The sequence below is a fragment of the Brienomyrus brachyistius genome, chromosome 11 (assembly GCF_023856365.1).
Source record: "Brienomyrus brachyistius isolate T26 chromosome 11, BBRACH_0.4, whole genome shotgun sequence".
Taxonomy (NCBI): domain Eukaryota; kingdom Metazoa; phylum Chordata; class Actinopteri; order Osteoglossiformes; family Mormyridae; genus Brienomyrus; species Brienomyrus brachyistius.
In genome coordinates, this window is record NC_064543.1 from 24,151,934 (window position 1) to 24,177,132 (window position 25,199).

General features: G+C 40.4%; 1 protein-coding gene across 1 annotated transcript in view; it reads right to left on the reverse strand.

The window, feature by feature from the left end:
• The window catches only part of LOC125704249 (C-Jun-amino-terminal kinase-interacting protein 1-like), a 52,448-nt gene extending 27,676 nt beyond the window's left edge, over nucleotides 1-24,772 (reverse strand). The window contains exons 1-3 of the mRNA XM_048969674.1: nucleotides 24,634-24,772; nucleotides 5,614-5,725; nucleotides 291-533 (exon numbers count right to left, since the gene is read on the reverse strand). Of these exons, the coding sequence (XP_048825631.1) occupies nucleotides 291-533; nucleotides 5,614-5,725; nucleotides 24,634-24,716 (438 nt within the window). The 5' untranslated portion in view covers nucleotides 24,717-24,772. The remainder of the gene's footprint in view (nucleotides 1-290; nucleotides 534-5,613; nucleotides 5,726-24,633) is intronic.
• Between the last annotated feature and the right edge of the window lie 427 nt (nucleotides 24,773-25,199).

Sequence of the window (25,199 nt, forward strand, 5' to 3'; positions counted from 1 at the left end):
GACCCCCTTTTTGTCGTAAAACACAAAATAATCTCCTCCTATAAAAGGATGACATTCTCTGCAATGATGTTTCATACACAGCCCCACAGAATGTTAAACACATACATTGAGATATAAAGGAGCATTTCATTAACATCCGTCTATCTAGGCACTCCGTAAATGGTCCGCAATGCTGCTTGACAGTATACCCATCAAGCTGCCCAACCCACCTACAATCTAAATTTAATCTCATCCCTTAAAAAAAGAACAGATTTCGGATAAATAAGAAGCAATGGCGGATGTCACGGTACCTGTGTCCGAGGCACCTGTGGAAAAAGGTTAAGGGTGGTGGGTCTCTTGGGCCGATAAGTATCCATGGTAACGGGAGCTATTTCTTTTGCTGTGGGCTCCGTGGTGGGTAGTGCAGCTTCTTCGCCCTGAATCTCACCCACAGCATCGATCAGGTCCAAGTGAAGCATCTCCGCCTGCAGCTTGCTGGCCACGTTCCCATCGGCCTTCCCTGCGCCGCTATTGGACTCCCGTGTCATGTGACCCTGGTAAGATTGGATAGTGGTATTTCAGTCAGAGGACTAGCTGCAGTACCAACGATAGGGAGGAGGTGGGGAGGTGGGGGGCTGGCAGGCCAGCCAATTATAGCCGAGCTTCAGAACAGGCTGTAACCCTTTAAGTGCTGGTATTTCCTGCTGTGCTCAGCGTGGGTAGAGTATGACTATGCACGACATCATGGGAGAAAAAGAAAAACGCGATTAGACCTAAATTGTACTGTTATTTGCACACTACTGCCTGTTCCTTGTATCCAGATATTTGCAACAGTAACGTAATTTCCATAATATTAACTACTGTGGGGTGGGAATGAGTGATTGTTTATATTAACATTAGATCTTTTTAAACAGAGAATAACTAAATAAAATAGGAATGTTCTCTGAAACATATGAGAATAGGATGTAAAGACTTTAAAGGTCATAAAATTTCTCTTCACGCAAAGAAAATATCCCACATCTACTGTAGCTATATCCATTGCATGTAAACTTAAATGCAAACGAAATTAAAATCCAAGCATAATGCATGCAAACCTTCAAAACGTTATACAGGCGCTGCACCAAAATATTGATGCACTACTTATTAATAAGTACATTAAAAGGATCAACCTGGTTTAAAGCTGGGTAACCTTTTTAAAACCAGCATCACCCAGCAAACTCCTGGCACAGCCTGCTTCATGTAGATGTAGACAACTTTGCAGAAAGAATCAACCTGCGGGTTGAGTTTTCAGATACTCGAACTCCCCTAACACTCCCATTCATGTTGATGTGGCCTGTGCAAATGCAAAGGATAGTCTGGTTATGTTGAACATCCATGCTTTTTAAAATGAAGATTACTAAGGCGCAGTCCACAAATAAAATGAGCAGCTACACTCTATATTGTTCTGTAGTCTGTGTGTACGTGGCAGTTTGTGTGCAGTGACACAAAATAAAATGATAATTGACTGGCTTGTTTCAAGCCATAACACTTCATTATTTGTCACTTCCTCCACAGCTCAGTCCAGGTACTGGTACAGGAATACAAATGAGCAAATGAGTAACTAAGTGAGCTGATGTTTACTGGGGAGGTGATATAAACAATACCAATGCCGATTAATGACAAAGAATCTAATCAGGAACTTCACAAAGCCTGGTGACCTTTCCAGGCAACACTGAACCTCGGCATCTGAAGGTCTGACCGCTCACTTACTGTGCCTTGCTCTCCGTGACATCCAACAGCAACAAAAAAGGAGTTATCTGCAAGCAGGCCGATTAGTGCATCTGATTAGTGCAGATTAAGCAGGCTAAATGCATTTTCAGTCAGCATGCTAAATTCTAATCCTATAAAACCACTACATGTAAGAATGAACACAACTAATCATAAATTCACAACTAAACAAAATTTTTATTCACCCCTTTATTTATTACTTATAGTACCTTATGAATAAATTATGCTTGACAACTTGACCCTTAAGTACTCTTACCCTCTTAAATACTGTGTACCATTAAGTGTAAAGTTTTGGAGATAAAGTTTATTAATCTCCAGTGGAAAATATTGATAATTAATGAGGGGAAATGAATGCAAAAATGAAACAAATCTTGGAATCTTAAAGTAACTGAATCAGAAATATACAGTACAATTTATATATTACAAGCGCTAAATTAATGTCTTGGACAAAACCTAATAAGCAAGCTAATGTGAATGTCCTTTTGGGAGGAGGCCATGTGGCGTGTTCCTCGTGTGTTCCAGTGCACAAGGCTCCTTTAAGAACTTCTCCGTTGTTGCTTGGCGACCGCTCAGAAATGACATGGTTCTGAGACATTGCCAGAGGATTTCTAAGCCGGCATTGGTGTACATCCTGTTTCATTTTCCCTGCTGTGTCATATGTTGTACATCTCAAAATTTTAGGAAAAAGGCATCGACATCAAACATAAAGCAATAATGAATATTAATTCCATTCTTGCAAATATACTAAATAATTAAAATACACTTGTACAATTCTTACAGGAATTACAGGAGTATTTGGACCCAGACAACTGCCAAATACTGCTACTGCCAAATCCCTTTGTTCAACATGCACAGATTACAGTTCATGTACAGTAATTTTTTGTCATTTTCGCACATCTAGGATAAACCCAGTAGATCACTTCCAAGACTTAAAGGCAAACACTGTAGATTTATTGATGAATTCACAGCTATACGTAACAGCTTAACAGCTTGCTTGTAATGCTTCATTCCCAAGATCAAAACAAATAACCTTCTAAATTCTCCTTTCCATTTGCCATTAACCCTCACTGATCACCAGAAACCAGGGGGAGATTTGATATGGGACACGTGTGTCACAAATGGGGAATACCGACATTCTCCTTTCATACATCCTCATCCTACACTGAAAAGGAGGGTAGCATCTATGTCTCTGTACATGCCCAGGAAGGGATTACCTCATCTCTGAGCTCACCACTGGGAAAAAGCACTGCCTAACCTCATAAATTATGGGCTCATTCAGGACAGTAAATTCTGGGCACTAGTCCGGTGTTCATTTAGCTGGAGAATGAGGTGGGCTTCCGTGGAGTGGGCTGAGGTATACCTACCACTCTTATGGAAGCCATGGAAAGTCTCCATGGTGCATTATAATGTATCTGACATGCATTATAGTGATGGGAATTGAAACAAATATGCTATGGGAAATCAATAAGATGGCCATACAAAGAAAAGACACATAAGATGAACTAGGAACATGGATGCAGATAAAAGGTAGTTATGGGTCAACATGTGTATTTGAAAATGCTAACCAAGTGGTTCAATTATCAATAATGGAGACGACTGAAATATCTAGTTCATGTAATGAGCAAATTAAATAAACTTTCTATTTTGGAAAACACCGCTTGCATTACAGAGAATGTCTGGGAAGCTAAAGCCTTTGTTAGAGGTTCAGGGATACTAATGAACCAACCAGGGGCCAAGGAATCCCATTTCCATGGTAACTGGATCTTTCCTGAAAGTGCAGGATATGAGTGAATCACAGAGCATGCTTCTGACACTGATGCATACAGACAGAAGTCATTGTAACTGTGTGGTTAGAACTTAATCCCCCAGCAGCTGGTGCTGACTGGATTATCTCATTACAAATAGAATTTAGTACACTTTTAAGGCAAATTAAGCACAAAAGCCAATTTCAATTTGCAGTTAGTCAAAATGACGTCAACACAATGTCTTGAGACCAGCACAGATTTGGGTATGGACAGTAGGAATAATATTGTGGTAGTTCCCCGTGCCTTTAGGGGGCATGGGGGTTGGGGCTGATTTTGTCCCTGAAAACAAACCTACAAGACTTGAAACTGCTTGTCCTGTCAGCTTCTAGATTAAATTCTGATTAAAGAACTCTTGAATTTCTGATTAACAAAGTGCTGTCCATTTGATATTTGATCTATGATAAATTATGATATGTTGAATTGATACACAGCAGGAAATTAAACAGGAAATTAATATACATGAATTGATACACAGCGTAAGAACTTCACAGTTAAATTAAATTTGAGGATTCTGTCAACAATCATTTACTTAACTCATGTGCTTTTAGTTCAAAAATCAATTTACAGAATCAATTCTTCCAAAATCAATGCAACTAATATGTCCTTTTTCATTCCATGGAAAGGTGAAAGATGAACACAGATTTGCTGATTTTGAAAGAATAGAGAACAGCAATGATTTATTTTTTTCATAAATTATTTATAGAACCTAACCATTGTTCTTTGGAGTTATATTTGACCTGATTGATGATGTATTAATTCACTATTGCACAGCAGCCATATGGATGAGAAAAGCCCTACCCTTTAAATAACAACATTAATCCCGTAATTTTCATTTGCCACAATACATAGGAATTTGCTTTTAAGGTGTTTGCTACTTCTGTCTTAACTGTAACAAACTTCACCTGTTAAACCAAAGCAAAAAGGGCTCCCAGTCATTCCAGCATTATGACAGTGAGTCCTAGGAGTGGGACGTGATGTATTTTTAGGAAAAGTCTTTAACTTGAATTAATCCAGTAAATATCATCAGAATATGCAAGTTCTGCCTACACTATACACACTGGCCAAGAGTACCTACACCTTAAGAGAACGGGGTATAAATATACAAATTCAGTATCAAGCGTGTTTTATATTCATTAATTATTAAGAGCATAGTGGAAAACAACCAGCAGAAAACAAACATGCAGTAAAAACATTTTCAAGGTGTTGACACATGCATCTGTGCCAAAGCAATTTTCCTATAATTCACAGCATGTCTCATGAATGCTGGAGTAGTAATAGTTGTTTCTTATAGTCATCTCTTTCACACATGTAAACATAATGGAGTATTGTATTCCTTGGAGTACTATTTATCATAAGAAGACTGTTCTTTGCCATTACTCATTAATGTAATAAAGATAATCACAGATGGCACTGGATGTACACAACTTGCTAACTGTGTGTTATTAACTATTTATTCTCTAAAAAATGATCCTGAGGCGATGCAGTACTAGATTACAGATAAAGGCGCAGCAGCTAAGAAAAACATGAAGTCTACTTTAGACCATTGTTTGATATCTTTTATATAAACCCACCTCTGCCTGATCCATCCATCCATTTTCCAAACCACTTATCCTACTGGGTCGCGGGGGGTCCGGAGCCAATCCCGGAAGCAATGGGGATGAGGCAGGGAACAACCCAGGATGGGGGCCAGCCCATCGCAGGGCACACTCACACACCATTCACTCACATATGCACAACTATGGGCAATTTAGCAACTCCAATTAGCCTCAGCATGTTTTTGGACTGCGTGGGGAAACCAGAGAACCCAGAGGAAACCCCACGACGACATGGGGAGAACATGCAAACTCCACACACATGTAACCCAGGCGGAGACTCGAACCCGGGTCCCATAGGTGTGAAGCAACAGTGCTAACCACTGAACCGCCATGCCGCCCCGTCTTGTTTTAATCATAATAGAAAAAGCAGGGGAAATATTCGGGTGAATGTCAGGGTAAATTTGAAATATAAAACTTGGAGCAGGGAGAATTATTTAAAATATTTTCTGAAAGGAATCACCCCTTACCTTTATGTCCAGACTATTGCAGTTAAGGCTCATGCCACACTCATCAGCAATCTCAGTGATTTCAGATAGGTCTTCATCCTCAAACTCATCCAGACTGATGTCATGGGTCAGCCTGGAAGAGAGTAAAATCAGTGGTCATGTTTCCAAGACAGTGTGTAAAGGCTCAGGAGCACGTCAGACTGTTTTACTTTTATACAGTGGATATACTGTAAAATAAGCTCACACGTCTGTTAAAATGGCAGGTTTTTGTGAAGAAAAATAAATGAGACCATGATAAATTGTTTCAAAACTTTTCCCACGTTTACTTGACCTATGACCTATACAATTCAATTGCTCAACAAACAAATCTGTTAGAGGGGAAACATTAAAAAAATAAATAAACATACAATGAGCTTTGCATAAGTGTGCATATCCTTAAAATAATACTTTGTTCAAGCACCTTTTAATTTAATTATAGCATTCAGGCTTTTGGGGGGCAAACTGGCATCAATTAAAGTGACTCTGATTAACTCCAAATACTCGGCTGCCCCAGGAGGATTTTACTGACATTTACTCCGTTGCATCCTACAGCAAAAGCCACAGAGCTTACAAAGCATCCAAAGGGATCTGAATGGTATCAGTCAGAAGAAGGGTGCAAAAAATTTCCACAGCATTAGATATACCATGGAACACTGAAGACAGTCATTGAGAAGTGGAGAAAACATGGGACAACAGGGATGTTACCAAGAACTGGACGTCCATCCAAAATTGATGAAAAGACAAGATGGAAAACTGGTCAGAGAGGCTGCCAAGAGGCCTACAGCAACACTGAAGGAGCTGCAGGAATTTCTGGCAAGTGATGGTTGTGTACTGCATGTGACAACAATCTCCCGTATTCTCCATATGTCTGCACTATTGGGTAGGGAAACCGTTTGTGACAAAGAAAAACATTCAGGCCCAGCTAAATTTTGTAAAATAAAAAAAAAATACAATTCTTCCAAAATAAGATACTGTCCTAAGTCTCAGATACTGCAGCAAAATTCAAGTCTCCCAAAAACATGTGGCAAAATGTGTTATGGTCTGATGAAAACAAGGTTGAACTTTCTGGACACAATTCCAAAAGGTATGTTTGGTGCAAAAACAACACTGTGGGCAGTAGACTATACCCATGGTGAAGCATGGCAGCGGTAGCATCACGCTTTGGGGTTGTTCTCTTTTGAACTGGGGCTTTAGTCAGGAGACCCCAAGCGTTCATCCAAATCAACAAAAGAATGGCTTCATCAGAAGAAAATTAAAGTTTTCCAATGGTCCAGCCAGAGCCCAGACCTAAATCCAATTGAAAATCTGTGGCATGACCTGAATAGGGCTCTGCACAAGAGATGCTCACAATCTGACAGATTTGGAGCGCTTTTGCAAGGAAGAGTGGGCAAATATTGCAAAATCAAGATCAGGCATGCTGATAATCTCTTATCCAAAAAATTTGAATGCTTCAACAAAGTATTAATTTAAGGGTGTGCACACTTATACAACCAGATTATTGTACGTTTTTTATTTTTTATTTTCCCCCTAACAGATTTGTTTGGTTTTCAATTGAATTGTACAGATTATACTGTAAGTCAAATAAAGGTGCCAAAATTTTTTAAATGATTTACAGTATTGTGGCCTCATTTTTTACATCACAAAAACCCGTCATTTTAACAGGGGTGTGTAGTCATTTTATATTTACAGTAAATATAGAGGAGAAGTGCCTAACACAGGAGAACAGATTCTGTCTCTCAAAGCAGTATTTATACCGATATTGGAGTTATGTTGCAATTTCATTCTTAAGCACATTCTCAGAGATGTGCTGCTTAAAGCTGTAACTATTGTCCTGCTGAAGTGGAACCAATACAGAGTAAAGTATTTCTGTACATCAACATGATTTATAAATCTATTGTTTCTGGCTGCATGATCACATTTACGATTGTGCCAATTATAACACAAAAGCTGCAAATATGTGTCATATGTGGAGAAAAGTATCAATCATAGACAAACCTGGAAGAGTATTTGTGTACAGAGCAGGGCAAAACTCCACCCACATTTAATATTTACTCAAGCACATTATGTTTCTTTATGTTCTATTCTCAAGGATACGAATGAACCTGTAACTAGCAGCAAATAGCATAGACTAATTTCATTCTTACCTAACCCCTGGATACTAATTACTCCAATTTGTACTTGCAGATTTTCCATCACAGAAGCATTCCTAATCAAAGTTACCATTGATCAGGGCTGCCATTTACTCCTGCCTCATCAGATCGAAAGAACATGTAAAACACAGTACAGAGCAATTTTCAAGCGCGCATATCAGATAAACATTAATTGTGTTCATTTTCATTATAATCACTGTCAATACACATGAACTGCCAAATGGAAAGAGAGCTACGTACAAAATAGTGTCTTTCTACATTTAAATGGCCTTAGAAAAAAAAAATACTGTGAAAAAAGAAAAACAATTTGAGGCTTGAGCATAGAAAAGCCAGAGAGTGTATAACATAATACACCTTCCATGCCGATTTATAATGTTGGGTGTTACAACTCTAACACTGAAACATTATGACACACATATAGTAATGAACCTGAAATTACGATACTCAGCTTTGTCAGGTACTGCTGACAAAGCTGAGCATCCACTGATGAGTAAAAATTCCTGAGAGCTATGCAAAATTCCTCTCAGTTTATTCACAAAAAAAAATACAGAGGCAATCTTAACATTTTTCTTATAGATGCTTATTATCAGCTTAGATTGCTCCATGAACTGATATCGTTTTAGCAAAAATATCTTCTTCCTGGCTGTAATGTTAGACAAAAGTCACTATTCGGGGGTTTGGCTGAGCTGCCACATCCCTTGCGTTAGTGAAAAAGTGAAAGGAAATGGCTTTTTAGGTCACTAGAGCTGGGAGCACTGGGTAGAACGGCCAGGACCTGCAAGGGGTAACCAGACACATTAGGAAAGCTTTGAGGGGACCAGAACATTCTGACTTCCTGGGTTAGTGACCAAGAAACCTTTAATATCATCATACTTCCATATTATGAAATTTTGTTGACATCTCTTCCTAGTGCATACATAAGAGGCGAATTTCCCGAATGCCAAGGAGAAGCCTGACACGTCCTTCGACCGTGTGCCGTAATGAACTAAACTCGTGACCAGGGGACACTGGGCAGGGCTTATAAAAAGATGAAAACTGGACAGCAGCCAATATCCAAGGAATCCTTTAGCTATGACCCCACAACAGGGGCTGTACTCCATGTGAGCTGAAACCCATTCAATAAACCCATTAATTAATCTATTAATTAATGAACTAAATCGGTTAATCAATCAATAAATTCCTGTGGTTGTTAACGCTCCTGAAAAGTCAGAGAGACTGAGAAAGCCAGCGGTACCCTTCCACAGAAGCAGAAGTGACATTCCATCCATCTACGACGGTAGATGGCAGGGGGACCCCCTGGATGCCAATCCATTGCAGGGCAGATAGGCGCACATACAGTACTCACACTATCATACAATATAGTGAATATGGAGAGACCATTTAGCCTTTAACTGCATGTTTATGGACTATGGGAGTAAAGTGGAGTACTCAGAAGAAGCCTATGCTCCATGGGGAGCATCACTTAGTGGAAGCCAAAGGAAAGGTGAAAGCAGACGACATTTGACCCTGTTAATGTGATAAGTGTCTACTGTTATGTCCTGGGAAATGATGGTTATAGTGCAGAAGAAAATAAATAAAATACATATACAAAGGAATACAAGTAACCACCTAATTGATGGGGAAAGATTCTGCAAACTGGCATATACTGTAGGTGGAATGTGCATTAAATCAGTAAGTATAATTTCACAACTAGAACTCAGAGCATTCAGGTAAAAACACATTTATTAACTTTCACATTTGCAGTTAATCTATCCAATACCTCTAGAAATTGTATAGGTTGGTGAGAGGGCGGAGCAGGTGACTGAATTGTCCAGGGAATTCAATGCTGTCGTTCCGACAGCCCCCCTTTCTAGTAAAAAAAAAAAAAATGTTTGCAAACATGTATCACAGAACATTCTTATGTGACAATTTTCCACAATACTGAAGTTATAGCTAATTAGAACTTTTTAATATTGGTGGTCTTTTCCTTTTTTTTTAGATTGTGTTAGATTATGTTTAGATTGTGTACATTAAACAAAAGTCACCACAATAAGTTGAACAGATCTGTACCCTGGTTTCCCCCGTATAACCGGTCAGTGCATACTGAGTTATCTTAATAGCTCTCCTGAGGATCTTGAAAGCAATATTCTGTGAGGTCATTACGGGAATTCGATCCCATGGAGAAGAATTATAAGTCAGTGTGGAACACTGACCAAGAGAAGAGCTTTGGGCAATAACAGAAGGGCAGAGGTCACTCTTCCACCAGTTGGCTGGTTGACAGTGAGGCTTGAAACCTAGTTGCCGCCTTTAAGTTCTGGGCCCTTTTCAGCAAAGACAGATTAGAGGTTCAAATTAAAATTTCTTTCATACAACAAAAGGCAATGAGTTGTTCTGTCCATGTCAGGTGTTTCCCCAAAAAGAGCATCAATGTAGCCATCAATAGTACAAAGATTCTGAAAGATGCAGAAATGCAACCCCACTACATGCATGAGAATCTCTCAAATGACTCAGCAATTTAAGTCAAAATGCCATTTTAAAATCCCTAAACAAGGAAGACACGTTTCCTGTAATTACTGAAACAGAAAAAAACCTTGATTCCAGTTACTGTACATGTCACATAGGAACAGAACTAGGAACTGGAATTAAATAAAAGACCCAAGAGTGCAACACGATGTCCTGACAATTTTGACGAGGTGCAGGATAGGAATATTAGGTATTAATAATTTAGTACGTCCAGATGCAATGACACTGAACTCCACCATGGAAACAAGCAATGTTTCTCTCTATTACCATGAAACAGGAACAGCGTGTATGGATATATCTTAGAGCACATGTGAATGCCTTTTTTATGGAGTTTCTTTTAAAAACACATTCGGAAAACACTTTTGTCTGATTAGCTGTGACTGCAATGCACAACTTACATAAAACAAGATTTGAAAGGCACTGATATCACTCACAGTCCCCCCCAATGAGATTTAATAATAGGCTACACTGGAGCACATTATTTTTTAGCATGATAAACATGTTACCAAAACCATAAACTTCTAAACAGATTACTTTGATGCCTAATTATTGAAATATCATAATTACACCACCATGGTGGAACTTTACTTATATAAGCAATCTGTTGTTCTGTAGTGGCCAAAACACTCATATATAGTATTCACATATGCTTCCCGTGTCAGCTTAATATACTAGCTAACTTCTAGTTTTCAAATGCAGCCTTCCACTTGTAGATAAACTGAAAAGCTGGTGTTTTTCTCCCCAATCTGTTTACATTTAGCGGCATAATTGAGTTGCATAGCCTGCATAAACCACTGCTCACACCTATAAAACTTCCAACACAACAGTACAGTATTTTGCTAACATTTACAACTCTTGCATTCATCCCCAGTGCACTGAAATACATACCCGTGACGAGAGAGGTAATCATGATTCAGTAACTTTTAGTATAAACCTCGTATTTTTTTCTCATTTTCAAGGGCATTGCTCCCTAGCAGAGCTGTAGTGAGCTGCAAGCCATCAGCAATCCCGACACATGCACACAAACTCACGCGTGCTCACTCATACACACACACACACACACACACACACACACACACACAAGTCACAACAGCACAACACTGCTCTAAACAAAAAACCACAAACTTGGCTGATGTGTTTCCTACCATTTCTCCCACTGATCCTCCATCCAGCTCTCTCCTTCCTTGTCTGACTCCATGATGACACTAAGCGGCATACGCTCGGCGGCTCGTGAAGGAGACTGGATAAATTTATCAGGCTATTATGGAGCTAGCCTGCATCCTGAGTGCCATTCGCGTTTCCTGGATCTCCCGGTCCACAAAGCAGCAGTGAGCAGACTGCAGACTAAATTTGTTATTATATAACGTATCTCACTCTACTCCACTGTCTACTCTGTCTTTTTTATTTACGTTGTCCCAGGACCATCAGAATTACCACCCACTGAAGGGGAAAATGCTACCCTGTACAGAAAAAAATGCTAAATGCACAGCTTGAACGTTAGCTGAAGACACTTCACTAAAAAGCTTGCCTCCTCAATTATTAATGGTGGATTGATCCAGCTCAGGTTGCCCTCTTGGTCTGTCAGTGCCCTCCTGGAAAAACAGAACCCAGGATCCGCTTGATCAATGACAACCGCAGAGGGATGAGTCTCCTCATCGTCACTGAGGAAGCCTGCGAGGTCAGCACCATGTGCAGTCATATGCCTTCTCCATCTTCCACATACGCCGCCGTTCTGATGGGGATCCTCCTAACCACTCCCTGCACTTATCCAAGGTTAGTACGTGGACAAAGGGGACAGAAGAATCGCATACCTATTTTTAGTGCTCTGCCTTTGAGTTATAAAGTCGAGCATGAGAGTGGAAGGACATGCAGGACAGACGGGTTATTTCAGCAAGACACAGCACTTGAGTGGAGATGCTCCTTGATTTAACAGAATGGTGCCTGTCAACATGCAAGGACAGGAAAACCATGACAAATTATTCTGCAATGACATTCACGGGTTCATACGTAATACAATGAAACAATAAAACAATAGAGACAAACCTAAAAGATCAATGACAGAATGTCTACTCAATATAATTTCATACAGTACATTTCCATTCATCAAAGAATGCTCAAATATTTAAACCAATTTAGATTTCACCACTAACTCTCTGTGGTCCGTATTTGCTACTCGAAGATGAACCCACAATACAGCACAAAATATACTTGCCCCTATGTAGCCTGTGACATATATAAAATAGAGAATTACCCAAAAATATGTCACCTGAATGTCTCCAAAGGTGAATCCAACGAACATTCAGATATTAAAATGCTTCTAAAGTCATTGAATTCTAGAACATCAGTAAAAGGTACATTACCTATATAAATGTTTTACTTTCTTTGAGTTATTTTTATATAAAAAGTTCATGTCATTTTGTAGTTTCACAAAACCAGCTGCCTTACAGAGGGTCTGATTAATTTCACAGAGCATTTTACTGGGTAAATCTGGGAACAGCACAGCCACTTGCTCTCTGCTCTCAGCCTTACTGGGCGAGAAGCCTGCAGGTGCGTGGTAGCCACTAAAGCCTGGCCATAAGGCTTCCCTTGAAATACCAAATAATCCTCTCTGACACTCATTCCAAGGACAGAAAGAGAAAGCAGGTTTCCGAGACAGAATGTGGTCACCATGGGGTCATGACTTTACAGAAAAAACTGTAGAGAAAACAACTTTAAAATGCCTCATCTCTGTAGTGCAGAACAAATAATAGTGAGAATGCTAAAATGCTCTCTCCAAGTGTAGCCAATTAAAAGCTGCAAGTATACGATCACATAACCGGGACAGGGTCACTGCATGGGTCCAGAGTCTGTCTCATGCAGTACAGGGTCCAAAAGCACGGGGACATCCTGGATCTAATGCCAGTTTTTCTAAATAAAAACATTTTCGAAATAAACCAATGGACATCTGATATTTTTCCATAAAATTCCTTTATAATTATACATAAAATTATACAAAAAGTGTTATATCACACAAAAAGGACTGTAGCATATCCATATAGCTTGCAAGCAAATATAAAAACAGCGGCTCAGTGACACAGTGATAAAGGTAAGTTAGCTGAGTGTATGTTTGTGTGCTCTGCAATGCACTGGCAACCCTTGTGCCCTCTGCTAAATGGGATAGACTTGGTCCCCTCCCTGTAGGGTGACCAGATAATCCATGTCAACGAGGGCACTTTGAGCTACTTCAGGTTTTACAAACTACTTAAAACTGAACGGCTCCTGTGCTTGTTCAGGAGCATATAGTTCTGTTTTTCTTGTGTTTTTTTCCTTGATTGAAAGATTCATCCAGCTGTTTCACATTACCCCCCGCGACCCAGTAGGATAAGTGGTTTGGAAAATGGATGGATGGATGTTTCACATTAACATTAATGACACATGTATGATTATAGGAGACTGACCAATCAGCACACAGCAAGAACTCAGCGCTTAAGTGAAATACAGGTCCTTTTATTGAAATAGTAGTTTACAAATCCTGTTTTAGGTCAAAGTGTCCTGCCTGACATGGATTATCCAGTCCCCCATACCTCCCTGCGGTCCTGATCAGGATGAATGGTTGGAAAATAGACCGAACAAGGACGACCCCTGGTGATAAGAAGTAAAACTGCAGCTGAAATCTATGATTTAAGACCTCGCATAGACAACACAGCCCGCATTCTGGAAGAAGCTCCCTGTACTGTATGACGGACAATGCTACAATGTCACTGCCAGGCACTGCGGCGCATATGCTGACACCCAAACAAGTCCTGAAGCCTTTTCCTGCCTTATTTCTGCCTTTAAAGAGTGAATGAGAAATAAGGCCAAGAGCAGGATGGCAGCATGTCTGCAAAATAACTGGAGTACATAGTGAGCTAAGCTAACAGCATATTACAGTAATATATTGTTTAAGCGAAAATGCCGACACTTGTTTCAGATAAGAACAGTGACTGGATGTGACTGGAAAGACAAACTTCAGTAACAAATAATGTCCAATAATACATGTCCCATACTCACTATGACCTCACTGTGAAACGATCTGCTCTCCTCTCTGCCAGCTGTGCTGCCTGTACCACATGCAGACGCGAGGAGATGGCAGGTCCGACTCCAGGTCAATCTGCACCCAACGCCTTTGTTCAGGAGGTCTATCATAATGCCAGCTGAGAGCTATAGCAACTGCTGCTAAAAGTGAATGAACGTTGAACAACCAACACTGAACACACACACCAAAGACAGTAACAGTGGAGTGTATTTCTGTAAATACAGAAAGAGAGCAGAAAATGAGAGGGTCTTATTATCTACAGTAGTCTGTTGTCCTGATATTCTGAACCCCTCTGGGTGTGGATCGGCCATTAGGTGCCACCCCACTGGTCGGATGAAAATTAAGGCCAAAAAGCTCTTGTTCCAGTAAACCCCCCCCTCTCCCCGCCCTGTGGCACAGAAGGACGGAAGCAGCAGAGCAATGCAGGACACATGGCAACAGCGTGAGCTGCTGCCTGCCCCCACTACGTCTCAGTGAGACTTGGATGGAACCTGTCCCAGCAGAGCGAGTCTGCCATCGCCATGGAGACCAGTGTTGGGACACGCCCTTCACCATGCACTCCGGAGAACACCTCACCATGAAGACAGCAGAGACTAGCTGCTGTTGCCCCATGGGAGGAGTGATCTGACTGTATGAAACACGGTGAGTGAACAATGGGAAGGCAAACTGCAAAGGAAACAATGGATAGAAACAGAGCCATAGCCTTAAGACGGGCAAGGACAAAGGGCTAGGCTTGAAACTGTGTTCTTGCATCTTTTTGACTGCTACTTTATTACTACAGCAAATCAACACTCTCCAGACAGTCCCATCATCTACTCTGCCCATCTAATCCGCATTCCTCACACACTCACCACCTTGTAGTTGATGAAGTCAGCAGCTTTCAGAAAGGCTATGATATTCATACAGGACAATGCCCCTTCCCATGCATCAAAGTATTCCATAGACTGGCCAAGAAAGACTTTAAAGGTGATTGAATTATGACCTTGCAGCCCCTTCATCGCCTGACTAAACAGTCATAGAGAACTACTGGGCCTTACTGAAGTGTGAGATTTACCAAGATGGCAAGCAGCACACTTGGCATTAGGTACCTCAGCTGATACATGATGCAATCATACAGGCTCCTGATGGTTATAGAGAAGAAAGGTGGCTATACAGAACATTAATCTAGGTAAATTGTTTGTTATTCCTTATATGGATTGAATACCTAAATCTGTTTTAATTATTTCTGCTAATGGTGAAGAGAGAAAAATCCACTTAGTTTCTGACTGCCTAATAATTGTGCATACTGATAATAATTTTTTTTTTTTGTTTGTGACCAACTAATGTAACATTTTGTCTTTAAGTACATTTTTGGGCAAAAGAAATCTTCGACTCAGGTGAGTCAGAGAGAGATGATGGCCACGACGACAGTTGAGGGGCAGCTTCCAGCAAATTCGGTGAGATCGTTATTGAATAACCTTTTGCGAAAAGGACGATGGTGGAAAAAATCCACATTAAGGAGCTGGGACCCGACAAGCCCGAAATAAATATCACCCAGCCAACTAAGGAGATTAAATTATTAGTTTTTGCCTTTCAGTTCTGAATTTGCTGCCCAACTGTCATTGCATTTAATTTTGGATCTGAATAAGTGTACTTTTTATGCAGACTTTTATTTCATATTTTTGTGAAGTGGGTAAATACAGTAATAATAAGAAATAGGTTGATCCTGTTCATAAAAATAAGCCATTAAGCATCTCATCCTTCTCTTTGCACTGTTGCTTACATTCTGGTATGATTTGTCTCAGAATATGCAGATCTTCTGCATATTATCATGCTGACAAGATCAAGTGTCTGAGCCTGCTCTTCTCTTTGCTATCACTAGATGGTGTTGCTTCAGTTTTGGTGCAATTTCTCTCAAAATTCAATCAGATCCAATGCTTCACCCTTACAACATGTCTGCAAACACTGAAAAAGATCTGTCAAATACTTTATGACTTATCAGATTCACAGTGTCAAATGTCTGCTTTCCCCACTTCCATTTGCAGCCACTAACCGGTGTTGCTTCAGTTTTCAGGTAATCTGTCTCAAAATGCAATTAATTCCACTTTAGCACCTATACAAATCTTCTGCAAAGTTTGAAAAAGATCCATCAAACGATTTTTGAGTTATCACCTTACACACAGAAGATGTGCTGACCATATGTATTCCCCAAAGTCCAAGGAACACAGTTATCTGTGAGTTCATAGACACAACACCAGAAAACCATGTTCAGGCTAGGCATCATTCAGAGAAAAAAAACTGTTCTTTTACTATATAAATGGCATTTTCTTCTGAGAGACTGAATAAGGTAATTAAAAATGTCTGGCAAGATAAGCTGTAATAGCTGTGTCATGCCTGCTTACTGGAAAACAGCCTGGCTGTCTGTGCACTGCCTATGTATGACTGCATTTAAGCTCGCCTGCCCAAGCCTCGGGCAGTGAAGCTGGCGCATTTGTGAGGTTGCATGTAATTTGTTATGATGCTCTGACAGCCTTTTGGTGCCTTTAGTGGCTGCTCTTCAGTGTGCTTACACTGCATTATCCCAGGATTCTGGCCATGCACAATCCAGATAAAAAACTAGCCAGCATGCTTTTTTCTCCCTCACTAATCATTTACTCCACATTCCCAAACAAAATACATTAGGAGCTATGATGTACAGTCATGTGTCGCATAACGTTTTGGTCGGACGGAAGACATATACAATAGTGAGATTATAATACTTGATAATGATAATGTTACTGGTTTGAGTATTTACTATACTCTACTTTCTATTGTTATTTTACAGCGTACCCTTATTATATAAAATGTTTAACGTAAAGCAGTGTGCTGTGTTACGCATAGTGTGTAAGTCGATATTTGCACAATGACAAAATCGCGTAACGATGCATTTCTCAGATTCCTGTCGTTAAGTGATGTTGGATTGTACTATATTATATAATATTATATTATAATTGCAGCTGTTTTGAAATGAAAAATGTAGTCAGCATGGGATAAGAAAAGGGCTGTAGATGGCTGTCTGTAGTGTGAGTGTCCTGCGATGGTCTGGCATCCCACCTAACATGCTTCCCGTCGTGTGCCATGTGCTGCCTGAAATAAGTTCCAGTGGTTAGAAGATGGATGGAAAAAAAACAAATTAGAATTAAGCATTAAGTATAATTCTGTAAAATCCTTTCATATCCTTGTGTGAGAATAAATAAAAGCATCAAGTGATGAAGTATGGGATATTTACAAATATACATCAGCAATGTGCTTGCCAGCAGTTTTGTGGGATTTGACCTCGCATGATAACACAATGGCTAGGAAACCCCTTTAACACCAGAAAAGAGGTAAGGTTACAGGCCTGACCTAAGTGGCCATTAGCAGGCCCAGCTGAGGTTTCCATCAGTTAAGCCCCTGACCCACCAAGCTCAATCGCCTGCATTACCTCATGACATTACAACCACTTTTGTTTTGATAATTGCCCAGCGACCCACAAGTCCCTCACAACCAGAGACATGACAGCCCTACTGTTCTAAATCCCGTTTCCAAAAAAGTTGGGACTCTGTAAAATTTACATAAAAACAGAATTCAATGACCTACAAATCACATAAATCCATATCTAACTGAAAAAAGAACACAGACAAAATATCAAATGTTGCAACTGAGAAATGTTATAGTTTTATGACAAATATATGCTCAATTTGAATTTGCAGCAACACATTTTATAAAGGGTGGGACAGGGGCATGTATACCATTGTGCTGCATCACCTCTTCTTCTTAAAAACACTCTGCAAGTGTTTTGGAACTGAGGAGAGCAGTTGCTGGAGTTTTGAAAGTGAAATGTTGTCCCATTCTTGCCTGATATAGGATTTAAGCTGCTCAACAGTTCAGGCTCTCCTTTGTTGTATTTTTCTTTCATGATGCGGCAAATGTTTTCAGTGGGTGACAGATCTGCTGTGTAGGCAGGCCAGTCCAGCACCCAAACTCTTATACTGTGGAGCCATGCTATTGTCATACACACAGAATGCGGTATGACATTGTGTTACTGAAATATACAAGGTCTATTCTGAAAAAGATGTTATCTGGATGGCCAGCTGAGCGTAAAGATTCAGTCACTCAACTGGTTGGTTGAAACAAAATCTTTGTCTGGATTTTTACTTTCTGAACCTGAAATCTCCACCTCTGAGAAAAACTCTCAATAAAAGAAAAAAGATTTAGGTGAATTTATTACATTTGACAATAAATACACATTTCATCATTGTCAAGGGTGTGAGACACAAAGTCACTTCAGTATACACACATACCGGTACATTTCTCATAGGCATCTAAAACACAAACACACAAACATGAACATAGGTTTGTAGTTATATCTTTGTGGGGACTCTCCATTCATATCTATGGGGAAAACTCTAACCCCAACATGAAGAGGTTAACCCCAACCCAGCCCTAACCATAACCATAAGTAAACAAACAAAATACGAGACTTTTTGCATTTTAACTTTTTTGACTGCATTCACAGATCTTAGTGAGTTCCTGAAAAATGGTCCCCACAATGTAAAAAAGCGGGCTTTTATCACATTGTGGGGGACATTTGGTCCTCATAATGTAATATAAACTTAATCCACAGAGAGAGCGAGAGAGAGAGAAAGAGAGAGAGACTGAAATGCTCTGATTATTAAGCTACTGAGGCTGGATTTCGCAAATGTACAGTATTGTCTTCCTGAACATGTTCCTGAACACGTACATCTGCGTGGTCACCCTAATATTTAAAACCTGCTTCAGTGGGAAGTGGGTTCGGATATATTGAGGGAACATTCACCTCTGACATTCACAAGCCTAATTATTTTCACATCAGCGCACAGATAACGGCATTCCAAGCCCTCCAAGAGCTGCACTCTCTGAAAATGACAATAATGTGATTTTCATGATGGCTGTGGTACAGATGGACTGTAACATAATCCACGATTCTCCTTGCACTGTTGGAATGGATTCCAGAACCCATCCATTAGCTATAACTGACCAATCAACAATTATTTACTGCAACATTCAAGCAATAAAAATTTAACTAATTATATGCTTTTATCAAAGTGATCTTAATTGCATTGTTTACCTGAATTTCTAAAAAACCAAGGAGCAGATATTTTATGCTATCTGCTCATAGGAGATTGAGCACTTGTAGTTTCCTTATAGAATGTACACGGATGAAGGATTGGAGGAATATTTAACATTGCCTCTAAACATCATTCATTAAACACCTAAAGAATAGAATCCACTGTAAACATTGTACATTAATACCACAGTGTGTATTGTTCCAGTGTAAAAGGAGAATGATACTAGACTGGGGCTGAAAACTACAGCTACAACAGCTACTGCAGGCATCTGGTTATGGGGAATATGTGACATATTGTGACATATCTTTAACTATATGTGTCAATTATGTGTCAATCTATTGTCAAATAAATACATCATTCAATTTATTATTGCAAAACTTTTTTAACTGTATATTTCATGCTTTACTGAAGACAGATTGAAAATAGAGATGCACTGATCCCATATTCAGATCAACATCGGCACCACCCTTATGAAAATTCACCATGGTTTCCTTTGGTTTTCATGCAGTTACCATAGTTTTACTATAGTACCTCATGGTACTTTGGTACTACCCATAGTACTACCATGGTTTATCTATAGCACTTCATGGTAGCTGTGGTACTACTATGGTCTTAAAATGGACCCAGCAAAAGCCCATCCTGGGCTTTTGTCTGGAAGTGTGGACTAGGGGCAGCCCACACCAAACCTAAATGGGCCCATTGCGGGCTGTGATGAAAGTAATGATATTGCAAAACACTGTATTACAAGCACTTTTTTTTATTGTAGAATCTTCCGATAGATTGTACATTGGCTGTAGAATTTATAACTTTAAAATTATTTCATTCAACATTTCTTTCAACAGTGAACACACACACACACAAAACACACTTTCACTTACCATGCAACATCATGTTATTTATTTTAGCAAGCAATCTTTAATCCTGAATATCTGTCTCTCCTTCTGTTCCTCTCTCTTATACACACAGAGTTGGACCCAGTGATTCCATCCCAGACAACTGAGAATGAGACCTGAATGCCTTGCATGTGATTTAATAAAAATATACACAGACTGAATGATTCTCCCGTTTTTATGGCTTTTCGTAGCTAGATGGAAGCATGAAGTAGGATTTTTAAGTACATTTGCTGTTACATTACAAATGGCCTACTATTTCTTTGATGTATGCATTATTGCACTACAGTTTTGTGAAACCACATTAATGGAGCTAGAGATTTAAATAAGAAAACCATGGTTTGTAAAAAGCATGGTTTGGAAAGACCATGGTAAAACAAAGACCATGGTAAAACAAAAACCATGGTTTATGACCAAGATTATACTAAGGTTTAACTGTAGCATGATAAAACCATAGTCATGGTTTCCATAGTTACCCAAAAAAACCATGAAAAATGGCAAAGCATCGTGAACCATGGTGATTTACTCATAGTAAAACCATGGTTAATTTTCGTAAGGGGACTCCAGACCATATGAGACCGATCCACGTCCGATACTTACTTTTTAGTTCGATACTTAAACTATTTAGCTTTAGTTTTTAAAAATATAGTTTCTACTTCTCGTTAAATCAATTTGAACGATCAATCGCATGACAGCTTTTTCTCATTTTAGACATGTTTTTGCCGCATTCAAGCTGAACACTCACGCCGCTCCTCTTTTTGCCACTCAGTGTGATGTCATGCGCTTACCCTTTACAGCAGGAGGAGATGAGATGATGACAATTTGGAAGTAATTTACGTTTTTAATAACTAGTACTACAGCGATTTGCAGTTTTGTAAAAACAAAGTTTTGAGAGGAGAAAGCAGCGCTTAATGGAAAATCCCTCTAAACAAAGCGCATGCAATTGTGCGAGACAACACAAGTAATATGAAAAAAAGCAATGGATGATTTTGGAGTCGCTAGCTTGGGCTGCTTTGCGCACGCCCTGAAGCTTGTGATTTCAGATATTGGGGTAGTTTCAGCTTCTGTTCGGCGGATTTTAAGCAGACCTTGGGCTGCTTAGCAACACTGGTCTCATTCCTTTTGTGTACACAGAAGAAAGTGAGGTCTTTATGATTTCGTGGACAAAATGTAACTGGAGATTGTCTTTCTGTGGACAAAATAATGCTTTTTGTAGCACAGAATGTATTTTGTGCACGAAAATGAGCATTAGACACTTGGCGCCCATTTATTTCTGCTGCTAAATAACCAGCCCAGTTTTATGTCTGTGAGCTGTTGTGGAGTGTCTGGGTGATTCCATTGTATGGAAAAAAATAATTGCTATTTTCTTAAACATGAAAGCAGCTCAAATCCAAATTTTTGAGGCACAAAACAGCACAAATGTAGTGCTAATCAAACACGCTAGCACGCTGCTGGCTGACTGTAAATAAAAAACACGACAATAAAACATTCTTATATACAGTATATATATGGGATTATAATCAACAAAAACAGCATTTACCTATAAAAGTGTTTTAAACTCTTAGCTATTTGACTCATGGTACTTTTCCACAGATCCAAGAACGCAAACGGAGACTAGTAACAGTGTTGGTTTCACCTGGCATCGGTATTGCACTGCAGAAGGATTGGCTCAGTAAAGGTGCTGCTGGGTTTGGAAAGCGACAGCCTGCAGTTCACATCCTAGAGATGGTGGCAGTGGGAATTATCAAGCTTTCTGACTATGGAGCATGCCAGCAGTCCTGATAAAGAAGAAGGATAGGTCAAGGCGATTTTGTGTAGACTTCCAGCATCTGAAGACTATGACCTGGAAGGACTCACACCAGCTTCCTCGATGATGCGCTGGATCATATCACTGTGATTGACGTGGTTCAGCTCCTTAGGCCTCTGAAGTAGCTACTGGCAGGTCATACCTTTCGGGGTCTGGAAAGCCCCAGCCAGGCTGATGGAACAAGTACTGGCTCAAATCCCACACATCCAGTGTGTCATTTACCTGGACGATCAGTTCACCCACACTACTGATTTTGATGGAATACTCAACCTGCACATGGTCTTCAATGTCATCTGCAAAACTCGCTTGAGCCTTAACCACTGGAAATGCTCCCTCCTGCACTAAAAGATGGAGCTCCTGGGTCATGTAGTAAATGGTGAGGACATGGTGGTGCACCCAGGAAAGACTGCCAGGGTAAAGGTCTGGCTGACCCCGCAAAGTATTGTGGAGCTCTATAGTTTACTAGGTCTCACCTCGTACTGTTAGGGGTACGAGGCTTCATCAGCACCACTATGCTGTTCCACCAGCTCACCGAAAAGGGGTGGCCCTTTGAGTGGTATAAAGACTGTGCCACTGCCTTTAACCACCTAAGATCTGCACTCAAAGAGGCCCCAGTGCAGGTTCTTCCAGCTTCATACCAAACACCCATTCCCTCACCTGGTTCCTATGCTTACACACTCCCACTCCTATTAGCTTTGTTGCAGCCAGGACACCAAGCTGTTTGTCTGGAAATGCACCACTCAGAGGGACCAAGCTGCCAGCTCAGAAAGCCGCTGCAGACGTATCTGTTGCTAATGGAGAGGGTTGGGATGGACGTGCTGGGACCCATTTCCTGTAGTGACCCCAAGAACCACAACGTACTCATAGTTATGGATTACGCGGCTCCTATCCACAGTGCAGTGACCACAGCTCATGGAGGAGTTTTTCCTGATGTTTCAGCGTGCAGGAGGAGCTGCACAATGACTAGGGGTGAAACTGCATGGGTGAGGTGCAGATATTTGGCGAGGTCTGCAGTTATGCAAGAGGTTGGGTATTGTGAAGAACTGCACCACTCCCCTTCATCTGCAAAGTACCTGTGGTGCCTCAGGTAGCATCTAAGAGATGTACACAAGCCAACTCTGCAGCAGGATGCTCACTGCACACACTGACACAGGCAGCACTTTGGCAACAGGGACCCAGTTTAAGTGTACTAACTTATCCGCAAGAAGGGGCGGTCGCCCAAGGACAATCACTGGACACTGGAGGGGGAGATCCTCCAGTGCCTCTCCGTTGTCGTTTATTACTTGTGGCTGCCTGAGCGACTTAAGGCTGAGGTGCTGCATGGGAACCGTCTGGCACTGTACTGCCCCTGGCCTGACCCCCCTGCAATGAGGACTGCAGCGTGCCAACCATAGTGGCAACACCAACCTCTGCAGCATTTGTCGGACTTTGTGGTCACTGGGGACGACTGACCCCTTAGGTGGGGCCAATTTGACGCCATGGGCTGGGCAGCAGAGACATAATCATTTACATACTGGCATGCCTTGTGCAACACTTAGGTTGTAATACCATCAATAAATTAATGTATGTATTTGAGTATGTTGCAAATAGTAAGTGCTGCAACATTGGGCTGTAATGTAGTGTTTTTGGTTTGGTGTGGCTGTGTAGTGATTATGCTGAGTGCCCGTGTTGTGTCAGCTGTTAGCTGTCTCTAGCAGTGTTAATAAAGGCAAACGAAGGCAAACAAAGAGAGCGTGTCTGTTTTCCTTAAAGCATGACCCACAATGCAGACCTGGTTATGACAGTTTTGATGCAATAAGCTATGAGATGAATGCAGATATTTTCTGTAAGTTGACCAGTGCCACGCAGCATTTGATTTCTTTTTAGATGTATTAATATGAAAGTTTTCTAACCACTATTCCGTAAACCGTATTTCGGTACCCCCTATTGCAAGGCATTTAAAACCACAGTAAACGTTTGCTTCACATATGTTGTCCCAACGTCTTTTTAAACTCAAAGGTACAATTATAGTAAAAGATTCAGGTACCTTAATATGCAGCATGCGTATCAAATTTCACTTTAAATCAAAACACAATATATAATTTCAGTAACCTTGTATTGAATCTTATTCTTACGTTTAGTTAATATTTATTTCAACATGCGGCTATTAATGAAAGGATATTGTTTCAGTGGGCTAATACGCTATTCAGCGTCTCCACCTAAGCGATCGGGCCAGGCTACGCCCTTCAATTTACATATGACAGAAAAGATGTCAACAAACAATGTTTCTCAATGGATTCGTTGCACCACTTAGGGTATTATTGTGTTTTCTTAATTAATCTCGTTTGCAATGAAGGGGCTGAATAAAAGCCGTAGGCTGCTGATCTCAGTGATATCAACAAGCATTTAGCATCGCAGCGCACGCTTACTACCTGAGCGCTTGATCCCTTTCCAGCTGTAATCTTTCCGCACCCGGCGACAGTGAATAAACGCTTCAGAGAAAGCCGCTTACTTGAAATGGGGAGGAGATACAATGTGCAAGCCACTGAAGGGAGATCCAGGTGATGCCGGTGTGCGTTTGTCTCTATCCGCCATTTGCACCCTTATTCATCCATGCATGCGTTACCTCTGAGACAGCAGTAAGCTGATACGGGCTGGGAGCCTGTGTGTGACTGGGGCGGGCGGCTGGATGGATGGATCACGAAACGACAAGCAAGCGGGAGCGCGTCCCTGATTTCCCCTAGTAATAGAAAAGCGGTTCTGCGTTTGAGTTCATTCATTTCACTTCAGCACCGATATTATTTTCATATTTAAACATATACACTTGTATAGATCATATAAACGTTCGTATGAAATTCATGAGCTTAGTCTGCAGTGAACCTCGGTGTTCTTCAAATTAACTACTCTTATTTAACGTGTAAATGACATCATTGGACGCTTGTATTTATTTGGATGTACGGATAAAATTAATGTTTAATATTTCTAAATATTGACAACTTCGATAATTAAATGCTCATTTGCAGGGTTAGCATGTACCTACACGTTCATATTGCACGGCCGCATCATTATTAATTCACA